The sequence below is a fragment of the Pholcus phalangioides genome, unplaced genomic scaffold (genome assembly GCF_987345545.1).
Source record: "Pholcus phalangioides strain wild (caught in Gottingen) unplaced genomic scaffold, Ppha-v1.0 ptg000015l_1, whole genome shotgun sequence".
Lineage (NCBI taxonomy): Eukaryota > Metazoa > Arthropoda > Arachnida > Araneae > Pholcidae > Pholcus > Pholcus phalangioides.
In genome coordinates, this window is record NW_028301608.1 from 80288445 (window position 1) to 80301904 (window position 13460).

General features: G+C 37.5%; 1 protein-coding gene across 3 annotated transcripts in view; it reads left to right on the top strand.

Annotated features, from left to right (window-relative positions):
- The first annotated feature begins 4189 nt into the window (after positions 1–4189).
- The window catches only part of LOC149076770 (fatty-acid amide hydrolase 2-A-like), a 37442-nt gene continuing 28171 nt past the window's right edge, over positions 4190–13460 (top strand). Inside the window, exon 1 of one of the 3 annotated variants that reach the window (XM_089244431.1) lies at positions 4190–4316. In XM_089244431.1, coding sequence (XP_089100557.1) covers positions 4300–4316 — 17 coding nt within the window. In that variant the 5' untranslated portion in view covers positions 4190–4299. Of the gene's footprint in view, positions 4317–7492; positions 7605–12622; positions 12725–13460 lie in introns of those variants that run through there. The other 2 variants (XM_089244433.1, XM_089244434.1) reach the window with 2 other exon arrangements.

Here is a 13460-nt window from a genome sequence, read left to right on the forward strand (position 1 = left end):
TTTGCAAAGGTGTACTTTCGTTACACTACACCAGGGCTGAACAAATCCCAGGGACCAGGTGACCACGGCAACTAAAAAATTGCTATTAGTGCCTGAAGGATTCTTTATGTAGTTACTAAAGTGCAGGCTGAGAGAAACACAAAATGTTTGAAATTTATAGCAACGTATTTTCAAACATGGAAGAGGGTTACTATGCCCTGGAAAAAGTCAAAAGAGCCATTATTTTGGACCATTTTCTTTGTGTAAGAATTTTTTGGAGTCTAGATTCTTTGCGATTTGTCCAGCCCTGCACTACACATAGGCATGGGACAGTCCTATTTCAATAATTGACGGAGATATTCACTTTATAAAACACGCGAGAGAACTATCTTTAAATAGTTCTCTGTAAAATTTCCTTTTTGTGACAAGTTGCCCTTTACCTCTGACATACAAATATTTCTTAGATAAATTGGAAAACATTATTGTTTATGGAACCTTGTACGAGGCAGAAGAGCTTTCCGTTTCATCACTTCGATTCATCTCTTCTTTTCATTTTTAATTCAAGAATATATGTGAAATGTTGATCATGTTATATAAATGTATATATTTAACTTTATATAGTTTGGTGAGAGGTGAATGCCAAATAATGGAAGTATACGAAACTAATTCTGAAAAATACCGGTACTTTGTTAATTGTTACATTAAATTGTGTAATTATAATTATGCGACTAAATTTTTAGAATACTTTCAGATTTCTCAAAATTTCTTATTTTGAAATCGATCATAAAGTGAAAAAAAAATTCAACAAACATGGTTTTTTCAACTAGTCATTAGAATAATTCATGGTAATTTTACTTTTCGACAGAATATTACTTTTTTCAGATATGTAATTATAATTCCTATATATGTTTAAGTGTTCCACACATTGTTTTGTTTGTATACAGAGATTTCTTTCAGAATATTGATGTTCCAGTTTATTGTGATTTTTTTATATTTATTTTACTTTTGATATGTTTCTATGCACAGCAAGCATCAATGCAATTTCGTTTGTATGTTTCATGATTTTTTATGTTTATATATCCTCATTTTTATTTGGTCATTTTACGTTGATAAAATTATATTGTTTCTTCCAATCTCTGTGTGAGTCTTGCTGTTTAAGTTTTCTAGTTGAAGATCTTGTTATATCAAAATTTTCAATTTTCTGTGTGATATGGAAGCATATCACAGAGCTATTCCATCTGCGAGACTGAATAGTCTGTCATAGAGAGGTTAGCATTGCATTGGCGCCCATTAGAGGCATTGGAAATGTTAAATATTTGCATATGAAATTGATACTGCGCAGCCAGAAATTTCGTTCGCTGGGGGACCTCTTTCATTTTGGGGGGGACCAGAGTGATAGAACAATAGATTTGGTCATCTTTTTCCCCTTTTTTCGGTCATTTTCTCACATTTCGGGGGGGGCCAGACTCCCCCCCCTCGCTACGCCCTTGCTACCCAGAACAGTTATTAGTAATACCAAATAGCTATATTTCAAATTAGCATAAATAATAAGTTTATTAATTTTTTTATGCAGTTTTGTGTAGATTTCAAGTATTTTTTTGCCACCAGGGTGTGGAAGGAAAAAGCTTGGCTTGTTCTATTTGGCTTAGAATTTTGAATTTTTCTTTAAAATGTTTCTCATCATGGCCCCTACAAAAGGGGCCCAGGATTTTTTTTGACACTATAAATTTACTATAGAGGGGCACGTGCCAAAATTCCCAGCCTAGGGGGCCCTGCCATAGCTCTAACATCCTGGAGCTGAGCCCTAGGCTGTCAGACCATATAAGACCTGGGCTCTGTCCGTTCCGGGATATAAGCCCTTTACCCATGTGGGTTGGGTCATGCTGGGGCTGAGCCCCGAGGCTGGGATCTTTTGCGTATCCTCAGACCAGACTCTCTTATGCCCCCCCCCCTCCCTCCCTATATATAATGAATTCATATCATGAAAAAACGAAAAATGATAAGAATTGTTTCTGGCCCCGGGGCTGGAGCCCTGTCAGCCCCACCCTTGGGGGGGCCATGGCAATACCTTCTAGAGCAGACAGTATTGACCAGACCCGCCTGCTCTACCGTAGTTGCTGCCCTGTTAGGGGAAACAAACCAAAGTGACAGGAGAGTAGACAACCATGATTCGTTTGTTCACATTTCTTGGGGTGGGCGGGGATGGCGTTGCTACGCACCCTATTATCTTTACGAAACCAAACCTTCGGGCGTAAATTCTGTGGTGTTTGGTCAGAACATGATAGCTCCAGAATCACATTTTTGAGATATAAGCATTTTCATTGTCATTTAAAATCCAAAATAAAGCATACACACAAATACAAATGAAAATATTATACATCAGCATGTGGTTTAGCCGCACGCACGTATTTGTGCATTTATCCCACTTCTAATTAGTTATAATTAGCAATGCTTACTTTTAGATCAAAAAGACATTTTTTGGAGATGATATGTTCTGACCAAACACCACAGAATTGCCTCTTAACCCCATTTTTGACTGCTGTTACAATTTGTGACCGAATCGCACAATTTTTTTTATAATGTATATGATTGATGACTGGCTGCTTAAGTAACACATTTTCGAAGTTTTAAAAAATTACATATCAATTTAGCATTTCTTTAAATAATGTAAATTTCCAATTAATTAACTTTTTAAATAATGTGAACTAATTATATTTGTTTAATCAAAAGAATTAATAATTATAATTTTGGAAAACCTTATGTAAAATGTGGTACAAAAAAGTTGGGGAAAGTTATATTTTTCTATTTTTAAAAAAATTATTTCTGTTCACGGTCGAGGAAAAAAAAATTCAGAAAATCTGAATAAAATTTCTAAAAATTTCATTTTTGAAAAATCATAAAAAATCAAATTTCATTGTAAAAAATAATATGACACACTCATTAGACCTCTTAGTTTCTTAAAATGTTCATTGCATAAAAAATTTTGAATGAAAAGTATTTAAAAAAAAAATTTTTTAAGAAGAGTGTTGCGCAAATATCAGTCAAAAATAAGTTAAGAGTTAGAATATTCTATTCTCTAATGGTAGGTGTCGCAATGGCACAGATTAGGGTTGTGAACGGTCAAGAGAGGAAAGTTTTTGCCTCCCTTGTTCGATGAAATCAGACTTCACAGGGAAGAGACTCTGGCTATTATGCCGAAGCGAACATCGGACAACAAATGTAGTTTTCTCCAATGGAAATCAAAAGTGATAGAACAACAGATCCTCTTGCCATCCGAGACAAGTACGCAAATATCAGTGACGTTCATCGCTAAAATTATCGTAGCATGACCCATTTATTTCATCACACATATATTCAATATCATTCTTGCAGATTTTGCAGCAAAAATATACACACACACACCATCTTTCCAATAACTAACGATAATAATGTAGGATTTCTCTCTTTTAATACAGTAAAAAAAAAATTCTTTTATTCAATGACAGTTTTTTCCCTTGAAAAATAGAAACGTATCCTCATTTTCTTTTATTTTGAATAATCGTATAACCACAATAGGCTTATGCAAGAGGAACATATTTAATATGGGAAGAAGAAAGTTTTCTTTGTAACCTTTCGACTTCATGAGTTATTGTCTACCGTGAATAAATTTTTTTAGGGCATTAGTGTTTTCTTTAGGTGGAATTTTTCCTTTTACGGGATAAATATCCGTATCATTGATGTATGGAACGCTTTTGATGGATCGTCCTATTTTTAAGCCCTTAATTTTGCTGTCGAGGGCATAACCATTGTCCGCCCAACGTTAGCCGTTCCTACATTCGAATGTCTCTCTCCCTCTCTCTCTCTGGGACTGACCTGACACATCTAATTTTGGCTTTTTAACTGACCGTCTGTCTTCGTCACTACATCCCTTTCTTTCCGTTTTTGACATTGATGAATGGATTACACCCCTGTCTGCTTCACGTCATGGTTTATAAGATTTTCCCACGTGCAAATAACCTGTCTAAATGTGAAACTGGTTTTCGCCGCTCTGTTTTCATATTTCACTTTGAACCGCATTAAAAGTTCGATGGGTATTCGATTTTCTTGAATTGCAGGTGCGTCGATGCATCTTAAATGTCTTTCATGAGAAACACAGATCAGGAGTTTCATCCAGGCAGGATTACTGTATTTTTTTCGGTTTTGGTTAAGTAGTATTTTGTTCTGAAAAGAAAATTCATCTGATATATATAAATTGGTTTTGGTTATTTCTATGAACCAAATCGATAATAAAACGTTGTTATAAGTATATCCTGGCATTGCCGGTGAATGTTCAACTGATAAATGACGTCATCCATGAAGTAAGAAAAATTTGACTATTATCGTTGTATACGATTTTACGTATCCCGCCCGCATCATCGTTCTTGGGTCCCATCACATTTTTTATATCATTAACGCTCCTTTATCATTCAACCTTCCCGTTTGGTACTTAGTACGTTACTCGTAGCTACGCAGTAGTGTCAGAGCCGCGCTTAGGGGTGTGCGACAGGTGCGGTCGCACCGGGCCCCGCACCTACGGTAATTTTTATTCATTAATTCTAAATTTTCAAAAATTTTGGAAATCTGCATTTTCATCCAGAGAAAAATACTTCTGGAATTCTGCATCTTCATCTAGAAAGTTTTAGAATTATTTCTTTCATAAATTCTGAATTTTCATCAATTTTGTGAATTATTTCTTTCATTTATTCTGAATTTTTATGGCTTCTGGAATTATCTCTCTGTTCTGTGTGTCCATTACTTCTCTTGTTTTCAATTCATCGATTCTGAATTTTCACGAGTGCTGGAATAGTCTTTGTCAATTATCTTATTTTCAATCATGATTCATCAATAATTCATAATTTAATTTCTTAAATTCATCGATTCTGAATTTTCGTTAGTTCTCAGAAAATCTCTTTCATTGGGTCCTAATTTCTATTCGTTTAGGAATTATTTCTTCCATCAACTTAAAATTGTCTTCTGCTCGAAATTTTATTTATTTATTTTTTGTTAATTAACGTTCGATTGCTTCTATATTTTTTTTATATGGATATTTTTCAGCATTCCTGTATATTTTGTAACAATGTATGAATTTTTGAATGTCGGATTCCCCCCTTCCAGAATATATAAAATCGGGGATAAGGGGGGAGGGGTTGAAGATATTAAGACACTTCTAGTCTTGCTATTATTTTCGCACCTGGCCCCACGTCTGGTAAGGGCGGCCTTGAGTAGCATTTCCCTATTTCAAATGTTTCTTTTTTAGATATCGAGAAATTGTTCATTCCAACTCATTTTATTCTAATTTCTTTGACAAAGCAAATGGTGTGAACAAGTGCCTTTTCGCACCCTTTCAATTGATACCTCTATGAAAAACTTTGTTAAATTCTGTCTCGATACTCGATGAGGGAGTACTTTGAACGCCCCTGCTCATCTGTCCACAGTAGCCACAGCAAATCCCCATTGCCCGTGAACACGGTTATGGAAATGAGCAGTGACTATAATAATTGAGAATCTTAATTGTTCATGGTCGACTAAATCAGTTTAATAATTCGGTGTCTTTGTATTCCGGCACTTCTTCATAAATTGACACGTATTCGTGGTTCATCTGCGTGCATTCCAAGCTAGATGCAATGCATCAGAAACTACAGTTTCTTCTGCAAATTATTCCATCCAATATAAATTTTAATTTCACACATTTTTTCCAAATTTTTCTGCAATGTTTTTAATTTAATTATTTATTGTTATTTTTTTTTACGTTGAGCTGGGTTCTCTTAAGAGCAGGTTTACACGCAGCTCAGAAAACCCGACTTCACCCTGATTTTGCACCCCTACTTTCGCGGCACCCCGTGTGGCCGGGCTCGACGAATTTATTCACCCACCGGCAGACTTCGAGACAAGTTATTTTGGGATAAAAATAATGTTTTTCTTTTATTATCTTTATTAAACAAGAGCCGGTTGCGTTGTTCGTTTCGACCATCCGCTCTGAGGTTATCCGGAATGGGTAAACACGTTGTTAGTTCCGAGATAAGATGGGCCAGCTTTCGACCAGGCGGACTATCTCTATATGTGGATTGATTGACTTCAGATTCACGCGCGACCTGATGCCCCTGTACATAAACAAAATTACAAGGAACCAGATTTGCGATACATGCAGTTTTATTAACTGAGCTATCTTTATTAAATATAATACCAGTCATATAGGCGTACGCAGAATTTTCTCGAGGGGGGTTTTCAGATTTTTTTCCTTCTGAGGGGGGGTCTTACTTTTTTTCCTGCAAAATAACACTATAATCTTGGCTCAGGAGAATCCCTGTCATAACGGCATCAGGTACGTTAATGACAGTAGTTCGGTTTGAAGAAGTGCCAGTCTGGTACATCGTAAAATGCCACAAACCTGCTCTCTAGGTCACTCTTTTGGTCGCTCACATGCTTGCACATTGTTTTAATCACAAACTCTCTAGGTCACTCTTTCAGGCGTTCGCTGACTTGGTCTTTTGCTCCCTAGGTCACTTACATGCTTACAAATGCTCTAGGTAACTCGTGTGGTCACTCACTGACCTAGTTCCTCGCTCTCTAGCAGAAGAAATTTATGGTTTTATCGCACGTAAGTAAAACAAACTTTGCCGCCCTACTGCCATTCTAATTTCCTTAAACGCTCATTTCTCAAAATTTGCCGCCCCCTCCGAATTTGCTACACTGGGCTATCTCGCTAAGCCCCCCCCCCCCCCCCCACGTAAATAAGCATCTGCCCATATGGGCCCCGGATGAGAACCCGCTATCTCAGAAGCAGGCTCAAATGAAAATTTTTTGAATTCGGTATCTTAAATTCTCTAGTCGCTATCATGACTCCAACTGTAAAGTTTTGAACAATAACATTCTATCTTGAGATTCGAAAATCGATTACAAAAGATCGATTAATCAATTCGGAGAATTTTGAAAACTATAGACAAATTTATTTAAGTCCTGAATAATTTTGCATCGCAACAGCGTGGTGACATACGTAATGCTGCACCTACCACGTGACAGCATATTCGTGCGTACGTTCGAATAACTTCTTATTGCGGTCGGAAGGGAGGGGGAAAAAATGAAACAGGCTGATCAACTTTCTTTGTTTTTCTTCTCGATTTTTCTTCTTTTCCCCTCCCCCCTCTCACAATATTACTGTTGGTCACACGAAGCATGGATTCTGTCTTCAGCTCGAGTAGACGCGGTCATCTCTGGCGGCGTTTTCCTCCATGAAAAAAAGAACCCCCTCTCATATACAACAACTTTCTTTCATAACTGCCCGCAGTCCGATCATTTCCTTATATAATGACGAGAAAACAAATTAAAAAAAACGAAGATTATAATATAATTAATTAAAATAATATATTTGTGGTGTGTGTGTGTGTATATGATACGGCGAATCAGGTTTCCAAAGAAGGAAAAATCATTTTCTTAAAGACTATAGAGGAAAGTTTTAATTCTCTTGCGGTTGCAGGTTGAACTTGAAGGGGGCCAAGCCGACCGACTCTTGCAACAGGAGGATAATAATATTTTTATATTGTACTTCATCCTTGTGTGTGTGTGTGTGTGTCTGAGGCTTTGTGTTTTCCTCAATAAAGATTCGAAAGGTAAGTGACACTCTTCACATAAGACGGCGATGTAACTAAATCTGTAAATCACTTTCGTACTCAAAGTGACGAAGGCTTTTACGTTCAATGCTATCAGGGAAAATCGCTTTTGAAACCAAATCATTCAATTTTTTTATTATTGGGGAAAAATTCAGCACCTTTTGTTTTGTTCACTTCGATATGTCCAGTGGTTGACCTAGGCACTCTTTTTAAAAAGCCTCTTAAAAAATAATACAAATACAACGCCACAACAGGCAAAATGTCCAACGAGGTGGCTGAGTGTCACAAAAGTGCCACAAAAAGTGTATATTTGTTCCTGCTACGCATTTATCTGTACTCTCCTCGTCAACTAGCACTACTAAACCACACATACACCTCGTCCATATTCTTCTGCCGAACTTCTAACGAATTGGTACATGTTGAAATGTGTTGTGAACCTGACGTGAAGTTTGTTTCTGTGTAATGCTTGTTATGTGTAGTGCTGCTACGGGGCCATTAAAGTATTACGTAAGCAGATTTTTAGCCCCCCCCCCCGTCAGCAAAATTTCGTCAGTAGCTTAGAATATTTCATATCTTCAAAAGGGGGTGGTTGATGACGTAAGCAACCTTCAAACCCCCCCCTCCCCCCTTGTCATCAAAAGTCAGCAAATCCGAACCCCCCCCCCCCCCCGATGCTGACGTAATACTTGAATGACCGCTATATGCCATTAACTTTTCTCACTATGACTGAAGGGTAATCATTGAATAATTTTATTGTTGTAGGCATGTTGCCCTCTGTGGCGAGCGTGAAATAGCACTACCTCCTACTTTCTTGAATAATATAAAAGGTAATGCAACTGCTTGTCGCAATTTTTGTAGATCATTGTTTTAGACCACGTACTTCGCAGACGAGTTCTGAGAAATTCTCAAAATTATTAAGCAGCTGATATAATAAAACAGAATACGGAATTACTATTCTTTATTCGGCGTCGATTTGTGTTTGTTCTCTAAATTTTACCAAATCTACAGTATGCCTAGATCAGTGGTTGTCAACCTGGGGCCACCTTGCGGTCCTGGGATATTCAAAGAGGACCACGGATGAAAATCATATGAAAAGTGGGGTCATGGCAGGTGGTGAAATGGCCACAGAGACTTGTGAAGAAATAAAGCTTTCCAGTTAAACATGGTGGGAAAAAATATGACTACTTACAGAATCCAGCAGAGCTGTCCATGGAACCAGGGCCATGCTGGCATTGCCTGAGCCTCATGTCCATGGCCCGAGGCTACATGTGTGTAAATATATAAGCTGTTACTTCCAGCTAAATATGGGACCCCAGCGCATCACTTGGCCCGATGATGTTTAGACGTCCATGCCCACAAGCCCACAAGAAGGAAGCTCACTGAACTTTAATCCAGGGCAGACGAAGACCCATGTAGATGCAATTTATTGTGTAGGTTCGTCGGATCGTCCTGTATTTTACAGACCTATTTTTCCTCATACAGATTTGGCTCATGGGAGGAATTATCAATCCCCTCCCTTCAGAAACGTGTCTGGCCCAGGGTCTCAGAGGATCTATCTTATTTATAAAAAAAATTCACTATAAATTCAGATTTTACTGAATTCATTCAATTCAATAAGTAGAAAGGGTGTTAATCCAGGAAGAGGGTGGAGAGGGCCCACAGAGTAAGAATAATAATTATATCTTTATATAATTATTATTCTTACTAATAATTATACCTTTCTATTCTTACTAATAATTATACCTTTAGTCTATGAGAGGGCCGGAGAAGAAGATACAGTCAAAAGAAAGCCACGGGCTAATACAGATTGCGATATACTGGTCTAGATCAGTGGTTCTCAACCTTTGGAAGACCGCGGCCCGGTAGGATTATTTTTTCTGAGTGGAAAGCCCGGTCATAAACACGACTAATGGAAAACGAACAGGGATGTATATGAAATGGTGAATCACTCACGGCCCGGTTTGACTCTTGTCAGGGCCCGGTAGCGGGCCGCGGCCCAGCGGTTGAGAAACACTGGTCTAGATGACGTGAACAATGCCAGCTTTATAATATTGATTGAAACAGCCATTTTCGGCATTCAAATGAAACTCGAAATGCGTTGCGTGATGAGAATTTTTTTTCTCGTGATCTCTCTCAAATAAAATGTCCTTTCCTGCAAAACCGAATCGCTTCAGTGGCTTTTTTACATCCTTCAGTACCAAATTCTTCCAAGTTTAAACTTTCTGCCTAACTTTCTTTTTAGTTTGTTAACTTTGATTTTTCACTTTATTTTTTGATTTGTATAATTTTTATTAGGATGCATTATATGCAATCTTTGACATCTCAATAAATTTTGGGTTTGCTGGGGATGCCCGAGTACCCCACCGAGGCCGAACTGCTTACGTTGCTGCTTGCGACAGAGTCTGGGTATTCTGCGATTTCCCCAGTTCTCCAGCACCCAATACTAGTTAAATAAAAGACAATCTATCGCAACAGGAGTTAGAATGGGGTGCTGCATAACTCAGCCTCTGCGCAACTCGTGTCTTATGCCTGGTACAAACGTTCAGGTTCACCCAATGTTCGCCAATACGCATCTAGATGCGCGATTCATGCACCAAAATTCAATTTTACGTCCCCAAATTTTGTGAGGAGTGAGAGAGAGAGATAAAATACTCCTTCAATATTCTTGATAGTTATTTCTCTGTTTTTATGTTGCATTTGCTCGAATACAAACGATCAGTTCATTGGTTGTATTTTTCAAGTTTTATGAAAGCACTTTTACCAAACTTTTACAGTGTAATGCCGCCCTTAGGATATTAAAAAAATGGTATTTTTTATTCATCATAGAAACCATTAAATTCCTCATCTTACACATGACAGTCACTAGTTCTCGCGTGGCTTGTGGGGTGTTATGTAGATTTGAGTTTTTATAAGAATTGAGTAATTTGTTAATATCAATATGTAATTCACTATGCACGTATAAGGAACTCGTTAATTTTGGAACGCGTCACTTTCATTTCGGGGGGGGGGGGACCAAAGTGATAGAACAATAGATTTTGCCATCTTTTTCCCTTTTTTTCGGTCATTTTCTCACATTTCGGGGGGACCAGACCCCCAAATCCCCCTCCCCCACTACGTCCTTGAAGGAACCCCCCCCCCCTCCCCATTTTTGGGGTAAAAGGGGTTCCTTTTACGCATTAAACTACGGTACGTGTACATGTTCCTATATAAAAGATTCGCATAAATATTTTTTTTTCCACTAAAAACACTTCTTTTCTAAGTGTTTGGCTGCTTATAACATATTGTGAATGTCCACGATTTTTATTTTCCCAGCACATACATAGATACAGCAGAAGATAATACGCGTCTATTCTATATTCCAGCGCAAGATATTAAGCGTCTATCATAGTAGTCAAATAAATGTACAGTGCCAATGGGATACACTCAGAACAAAAGAAAATAGCTCATAAAATATGTTTTCACGTTTAAAAATAGAGTTGGGATTTTTCTCTGCAAACTTAAGGCCCAATGTATCTAATTACGTCACTAGACAAAACAAAAAATGTCTCATCCTTTGCCATTTTTCACATACAAGGTAGCAAATAACGGTGTATGCTAAGTATTTAATTCTTACCTTGACCTGCTTTAACGCACATTTATGGATTTGTTTGTTTTTAATCTTGTTTTTTTTCCTCCTCCTAATTAGGCTGATCTTCTTTAATCCATTCGCGATGCGTCGAATTTCGATGAGTCGAGTATCTGTTCAAGTCGAAGTTTTCATGTATCCCCAGAACTATATGTTATGGATGCCTATATGTTGTAGACATATAGCGTAAAGCCATTTTAAATATTGGGGAGGGACTCGAAAATATAGGGGCAGTAGCTCAAACCCAATCAATATTTCAATTTGTAAATGGGTCAGTGGAAAATCTGATGGGGGACCCAGCCTTGGGCCCCTAATACAGGATGTGGGGGCCATGGCTCGGGCCCATGGGCCAGATACAAGTTTACACCTATGGTAATAAGATAGGGCGATGAGCCTAACTAACGCTAAGTTTTTCGTCGACTGTTGCCTACTCGACTAATCGAGTTTTGGCTCATGTGTATCAAATTAATAATGCCACATAATATGTAAATGAAATTGATCTAAACTCAAGCACACGATGAAATAATAAGTGAAATTATTAAGTGTTCGGGAATTCGCAATTTGACTGAATTTCCTCTCTTCATTGAACGACAATTTATGAATTTCTTTACACAAACCCATTCATCGCATCATTTTTATAGACGTAAAGTATGACGAGACTAGAGGTGGGTTAAAGTCAATTGAGGCCCCGGGCGTAGAAGAAAATATTGTCCCACCCCCCCCCCCCCTCCCCCTTGAATTAGAAGAAAGTGTAAACTTGGTGTTTTTCGGGGCCTTCAGAAGTCGGGACCCAGAGAGCGCGCCCGACACATCCGTCGTTATATCTACGTCTGGTGACGACTGATGAGAAGAAATTTTATGGCAGTGCATACTCATGCTTATATATTATTTCGTATGGAATAGGTAGAACCAGAGACCTCTAAACCAAATATTGTGACGGGGCTTTCTCGTTAACCCCGATAGTATGACTTAAAATAATGTAAATATTTTTTAAACGGTCTTCCGCAAGGACCTCAAAGTTTGCACGCGAGGTGTTTCTCGTGAATTTCACTTAGTACGTATAATGTTTCGTTTTTTTTCCGTGAATAATCGGCCTTGCCTCTTAGCGCCGAGCATTGATTGCAAAGCAAAAACAAAAATGTTATTTTCGCAATCGCGACATGATACCTTTTCCTTCACCTTTTGCTGGTTCCTCTTCTTCTCGTAGGCAAGGTCAAACAAAAAAAAAACACCTTTTTCTTTTTCATTATAGAAATTTTTCATGATTTTTCTTTCCCATTTTTTATTATTATGATTGTCGCAATCGCTAATCATAGCATAGGAAAAAGCTTCTGTCTTCCTTTTTTTTTTTATCACATTTGGTTATCGTTCGTGATAACGAAGAAAGAATGATGTTAAAGTTCAATCGCCGGTTTTTGTGACATATTTTCGTAGTACTACCTCCCTTTACACATTCCTTGTTCGACTAAGATAACCACGGACAGGATTTATTCAGGTAAGGCCGTAAAAAAACGTCCATATGTTACTGACCAAGTCCAAAGTCTATCGTCTTCGTGAAATAGCCGGCTACTTTACGCATTTCCCAGACGTCAGACACTGGCCACTACACAAAGACAATAGACTTCGGATCTAGTTATGTCCATGTTATCTGAGTTTTTGGCATCTTTGCCGCTTTGATTCAATTTTTTTATATTGCTGGTCCGATCAATTGTTAATCGCAGTTTAAAATTTTAGTTAAGTTAATCGACTCGATCAGTTCGATTAAAATTTTTATTAAAAGTTGTGAATTAACTTGATTTTTTTGAAAAAACCGATTAGATGTCTTTTATAAATCATGTTCTATACCGAAAGTTTTGTATAAGTGACCATATTTAAAAATATTTGAATCAATATTTTGATCAAATTAGATTCAACGAAAACTGATGATTCCAGTTTCAAATTGAGTTTAGTGGGATTTTTAGAAGACGGTCAAAATTTATTGTTTACACTATAAACAGTAATTTTTCGTGTTCTTGGAAGCATCAGCTCATCGCACAAATACCATTCGAGAGCAGTTTCTGTTAAAACAAGCAACACACACAGTATAATCGACGAAAGTAGTTTTGAAATCAGTGAATAATAACCGAAACTAACCGATTTTTTTTTAAAAAAACGACAAGATCCAAGTGAAGAAATGACAGGTTTTAGCAATTAATGTTCAGCATATTAAATTGCTTGAAACGGACCGCCTT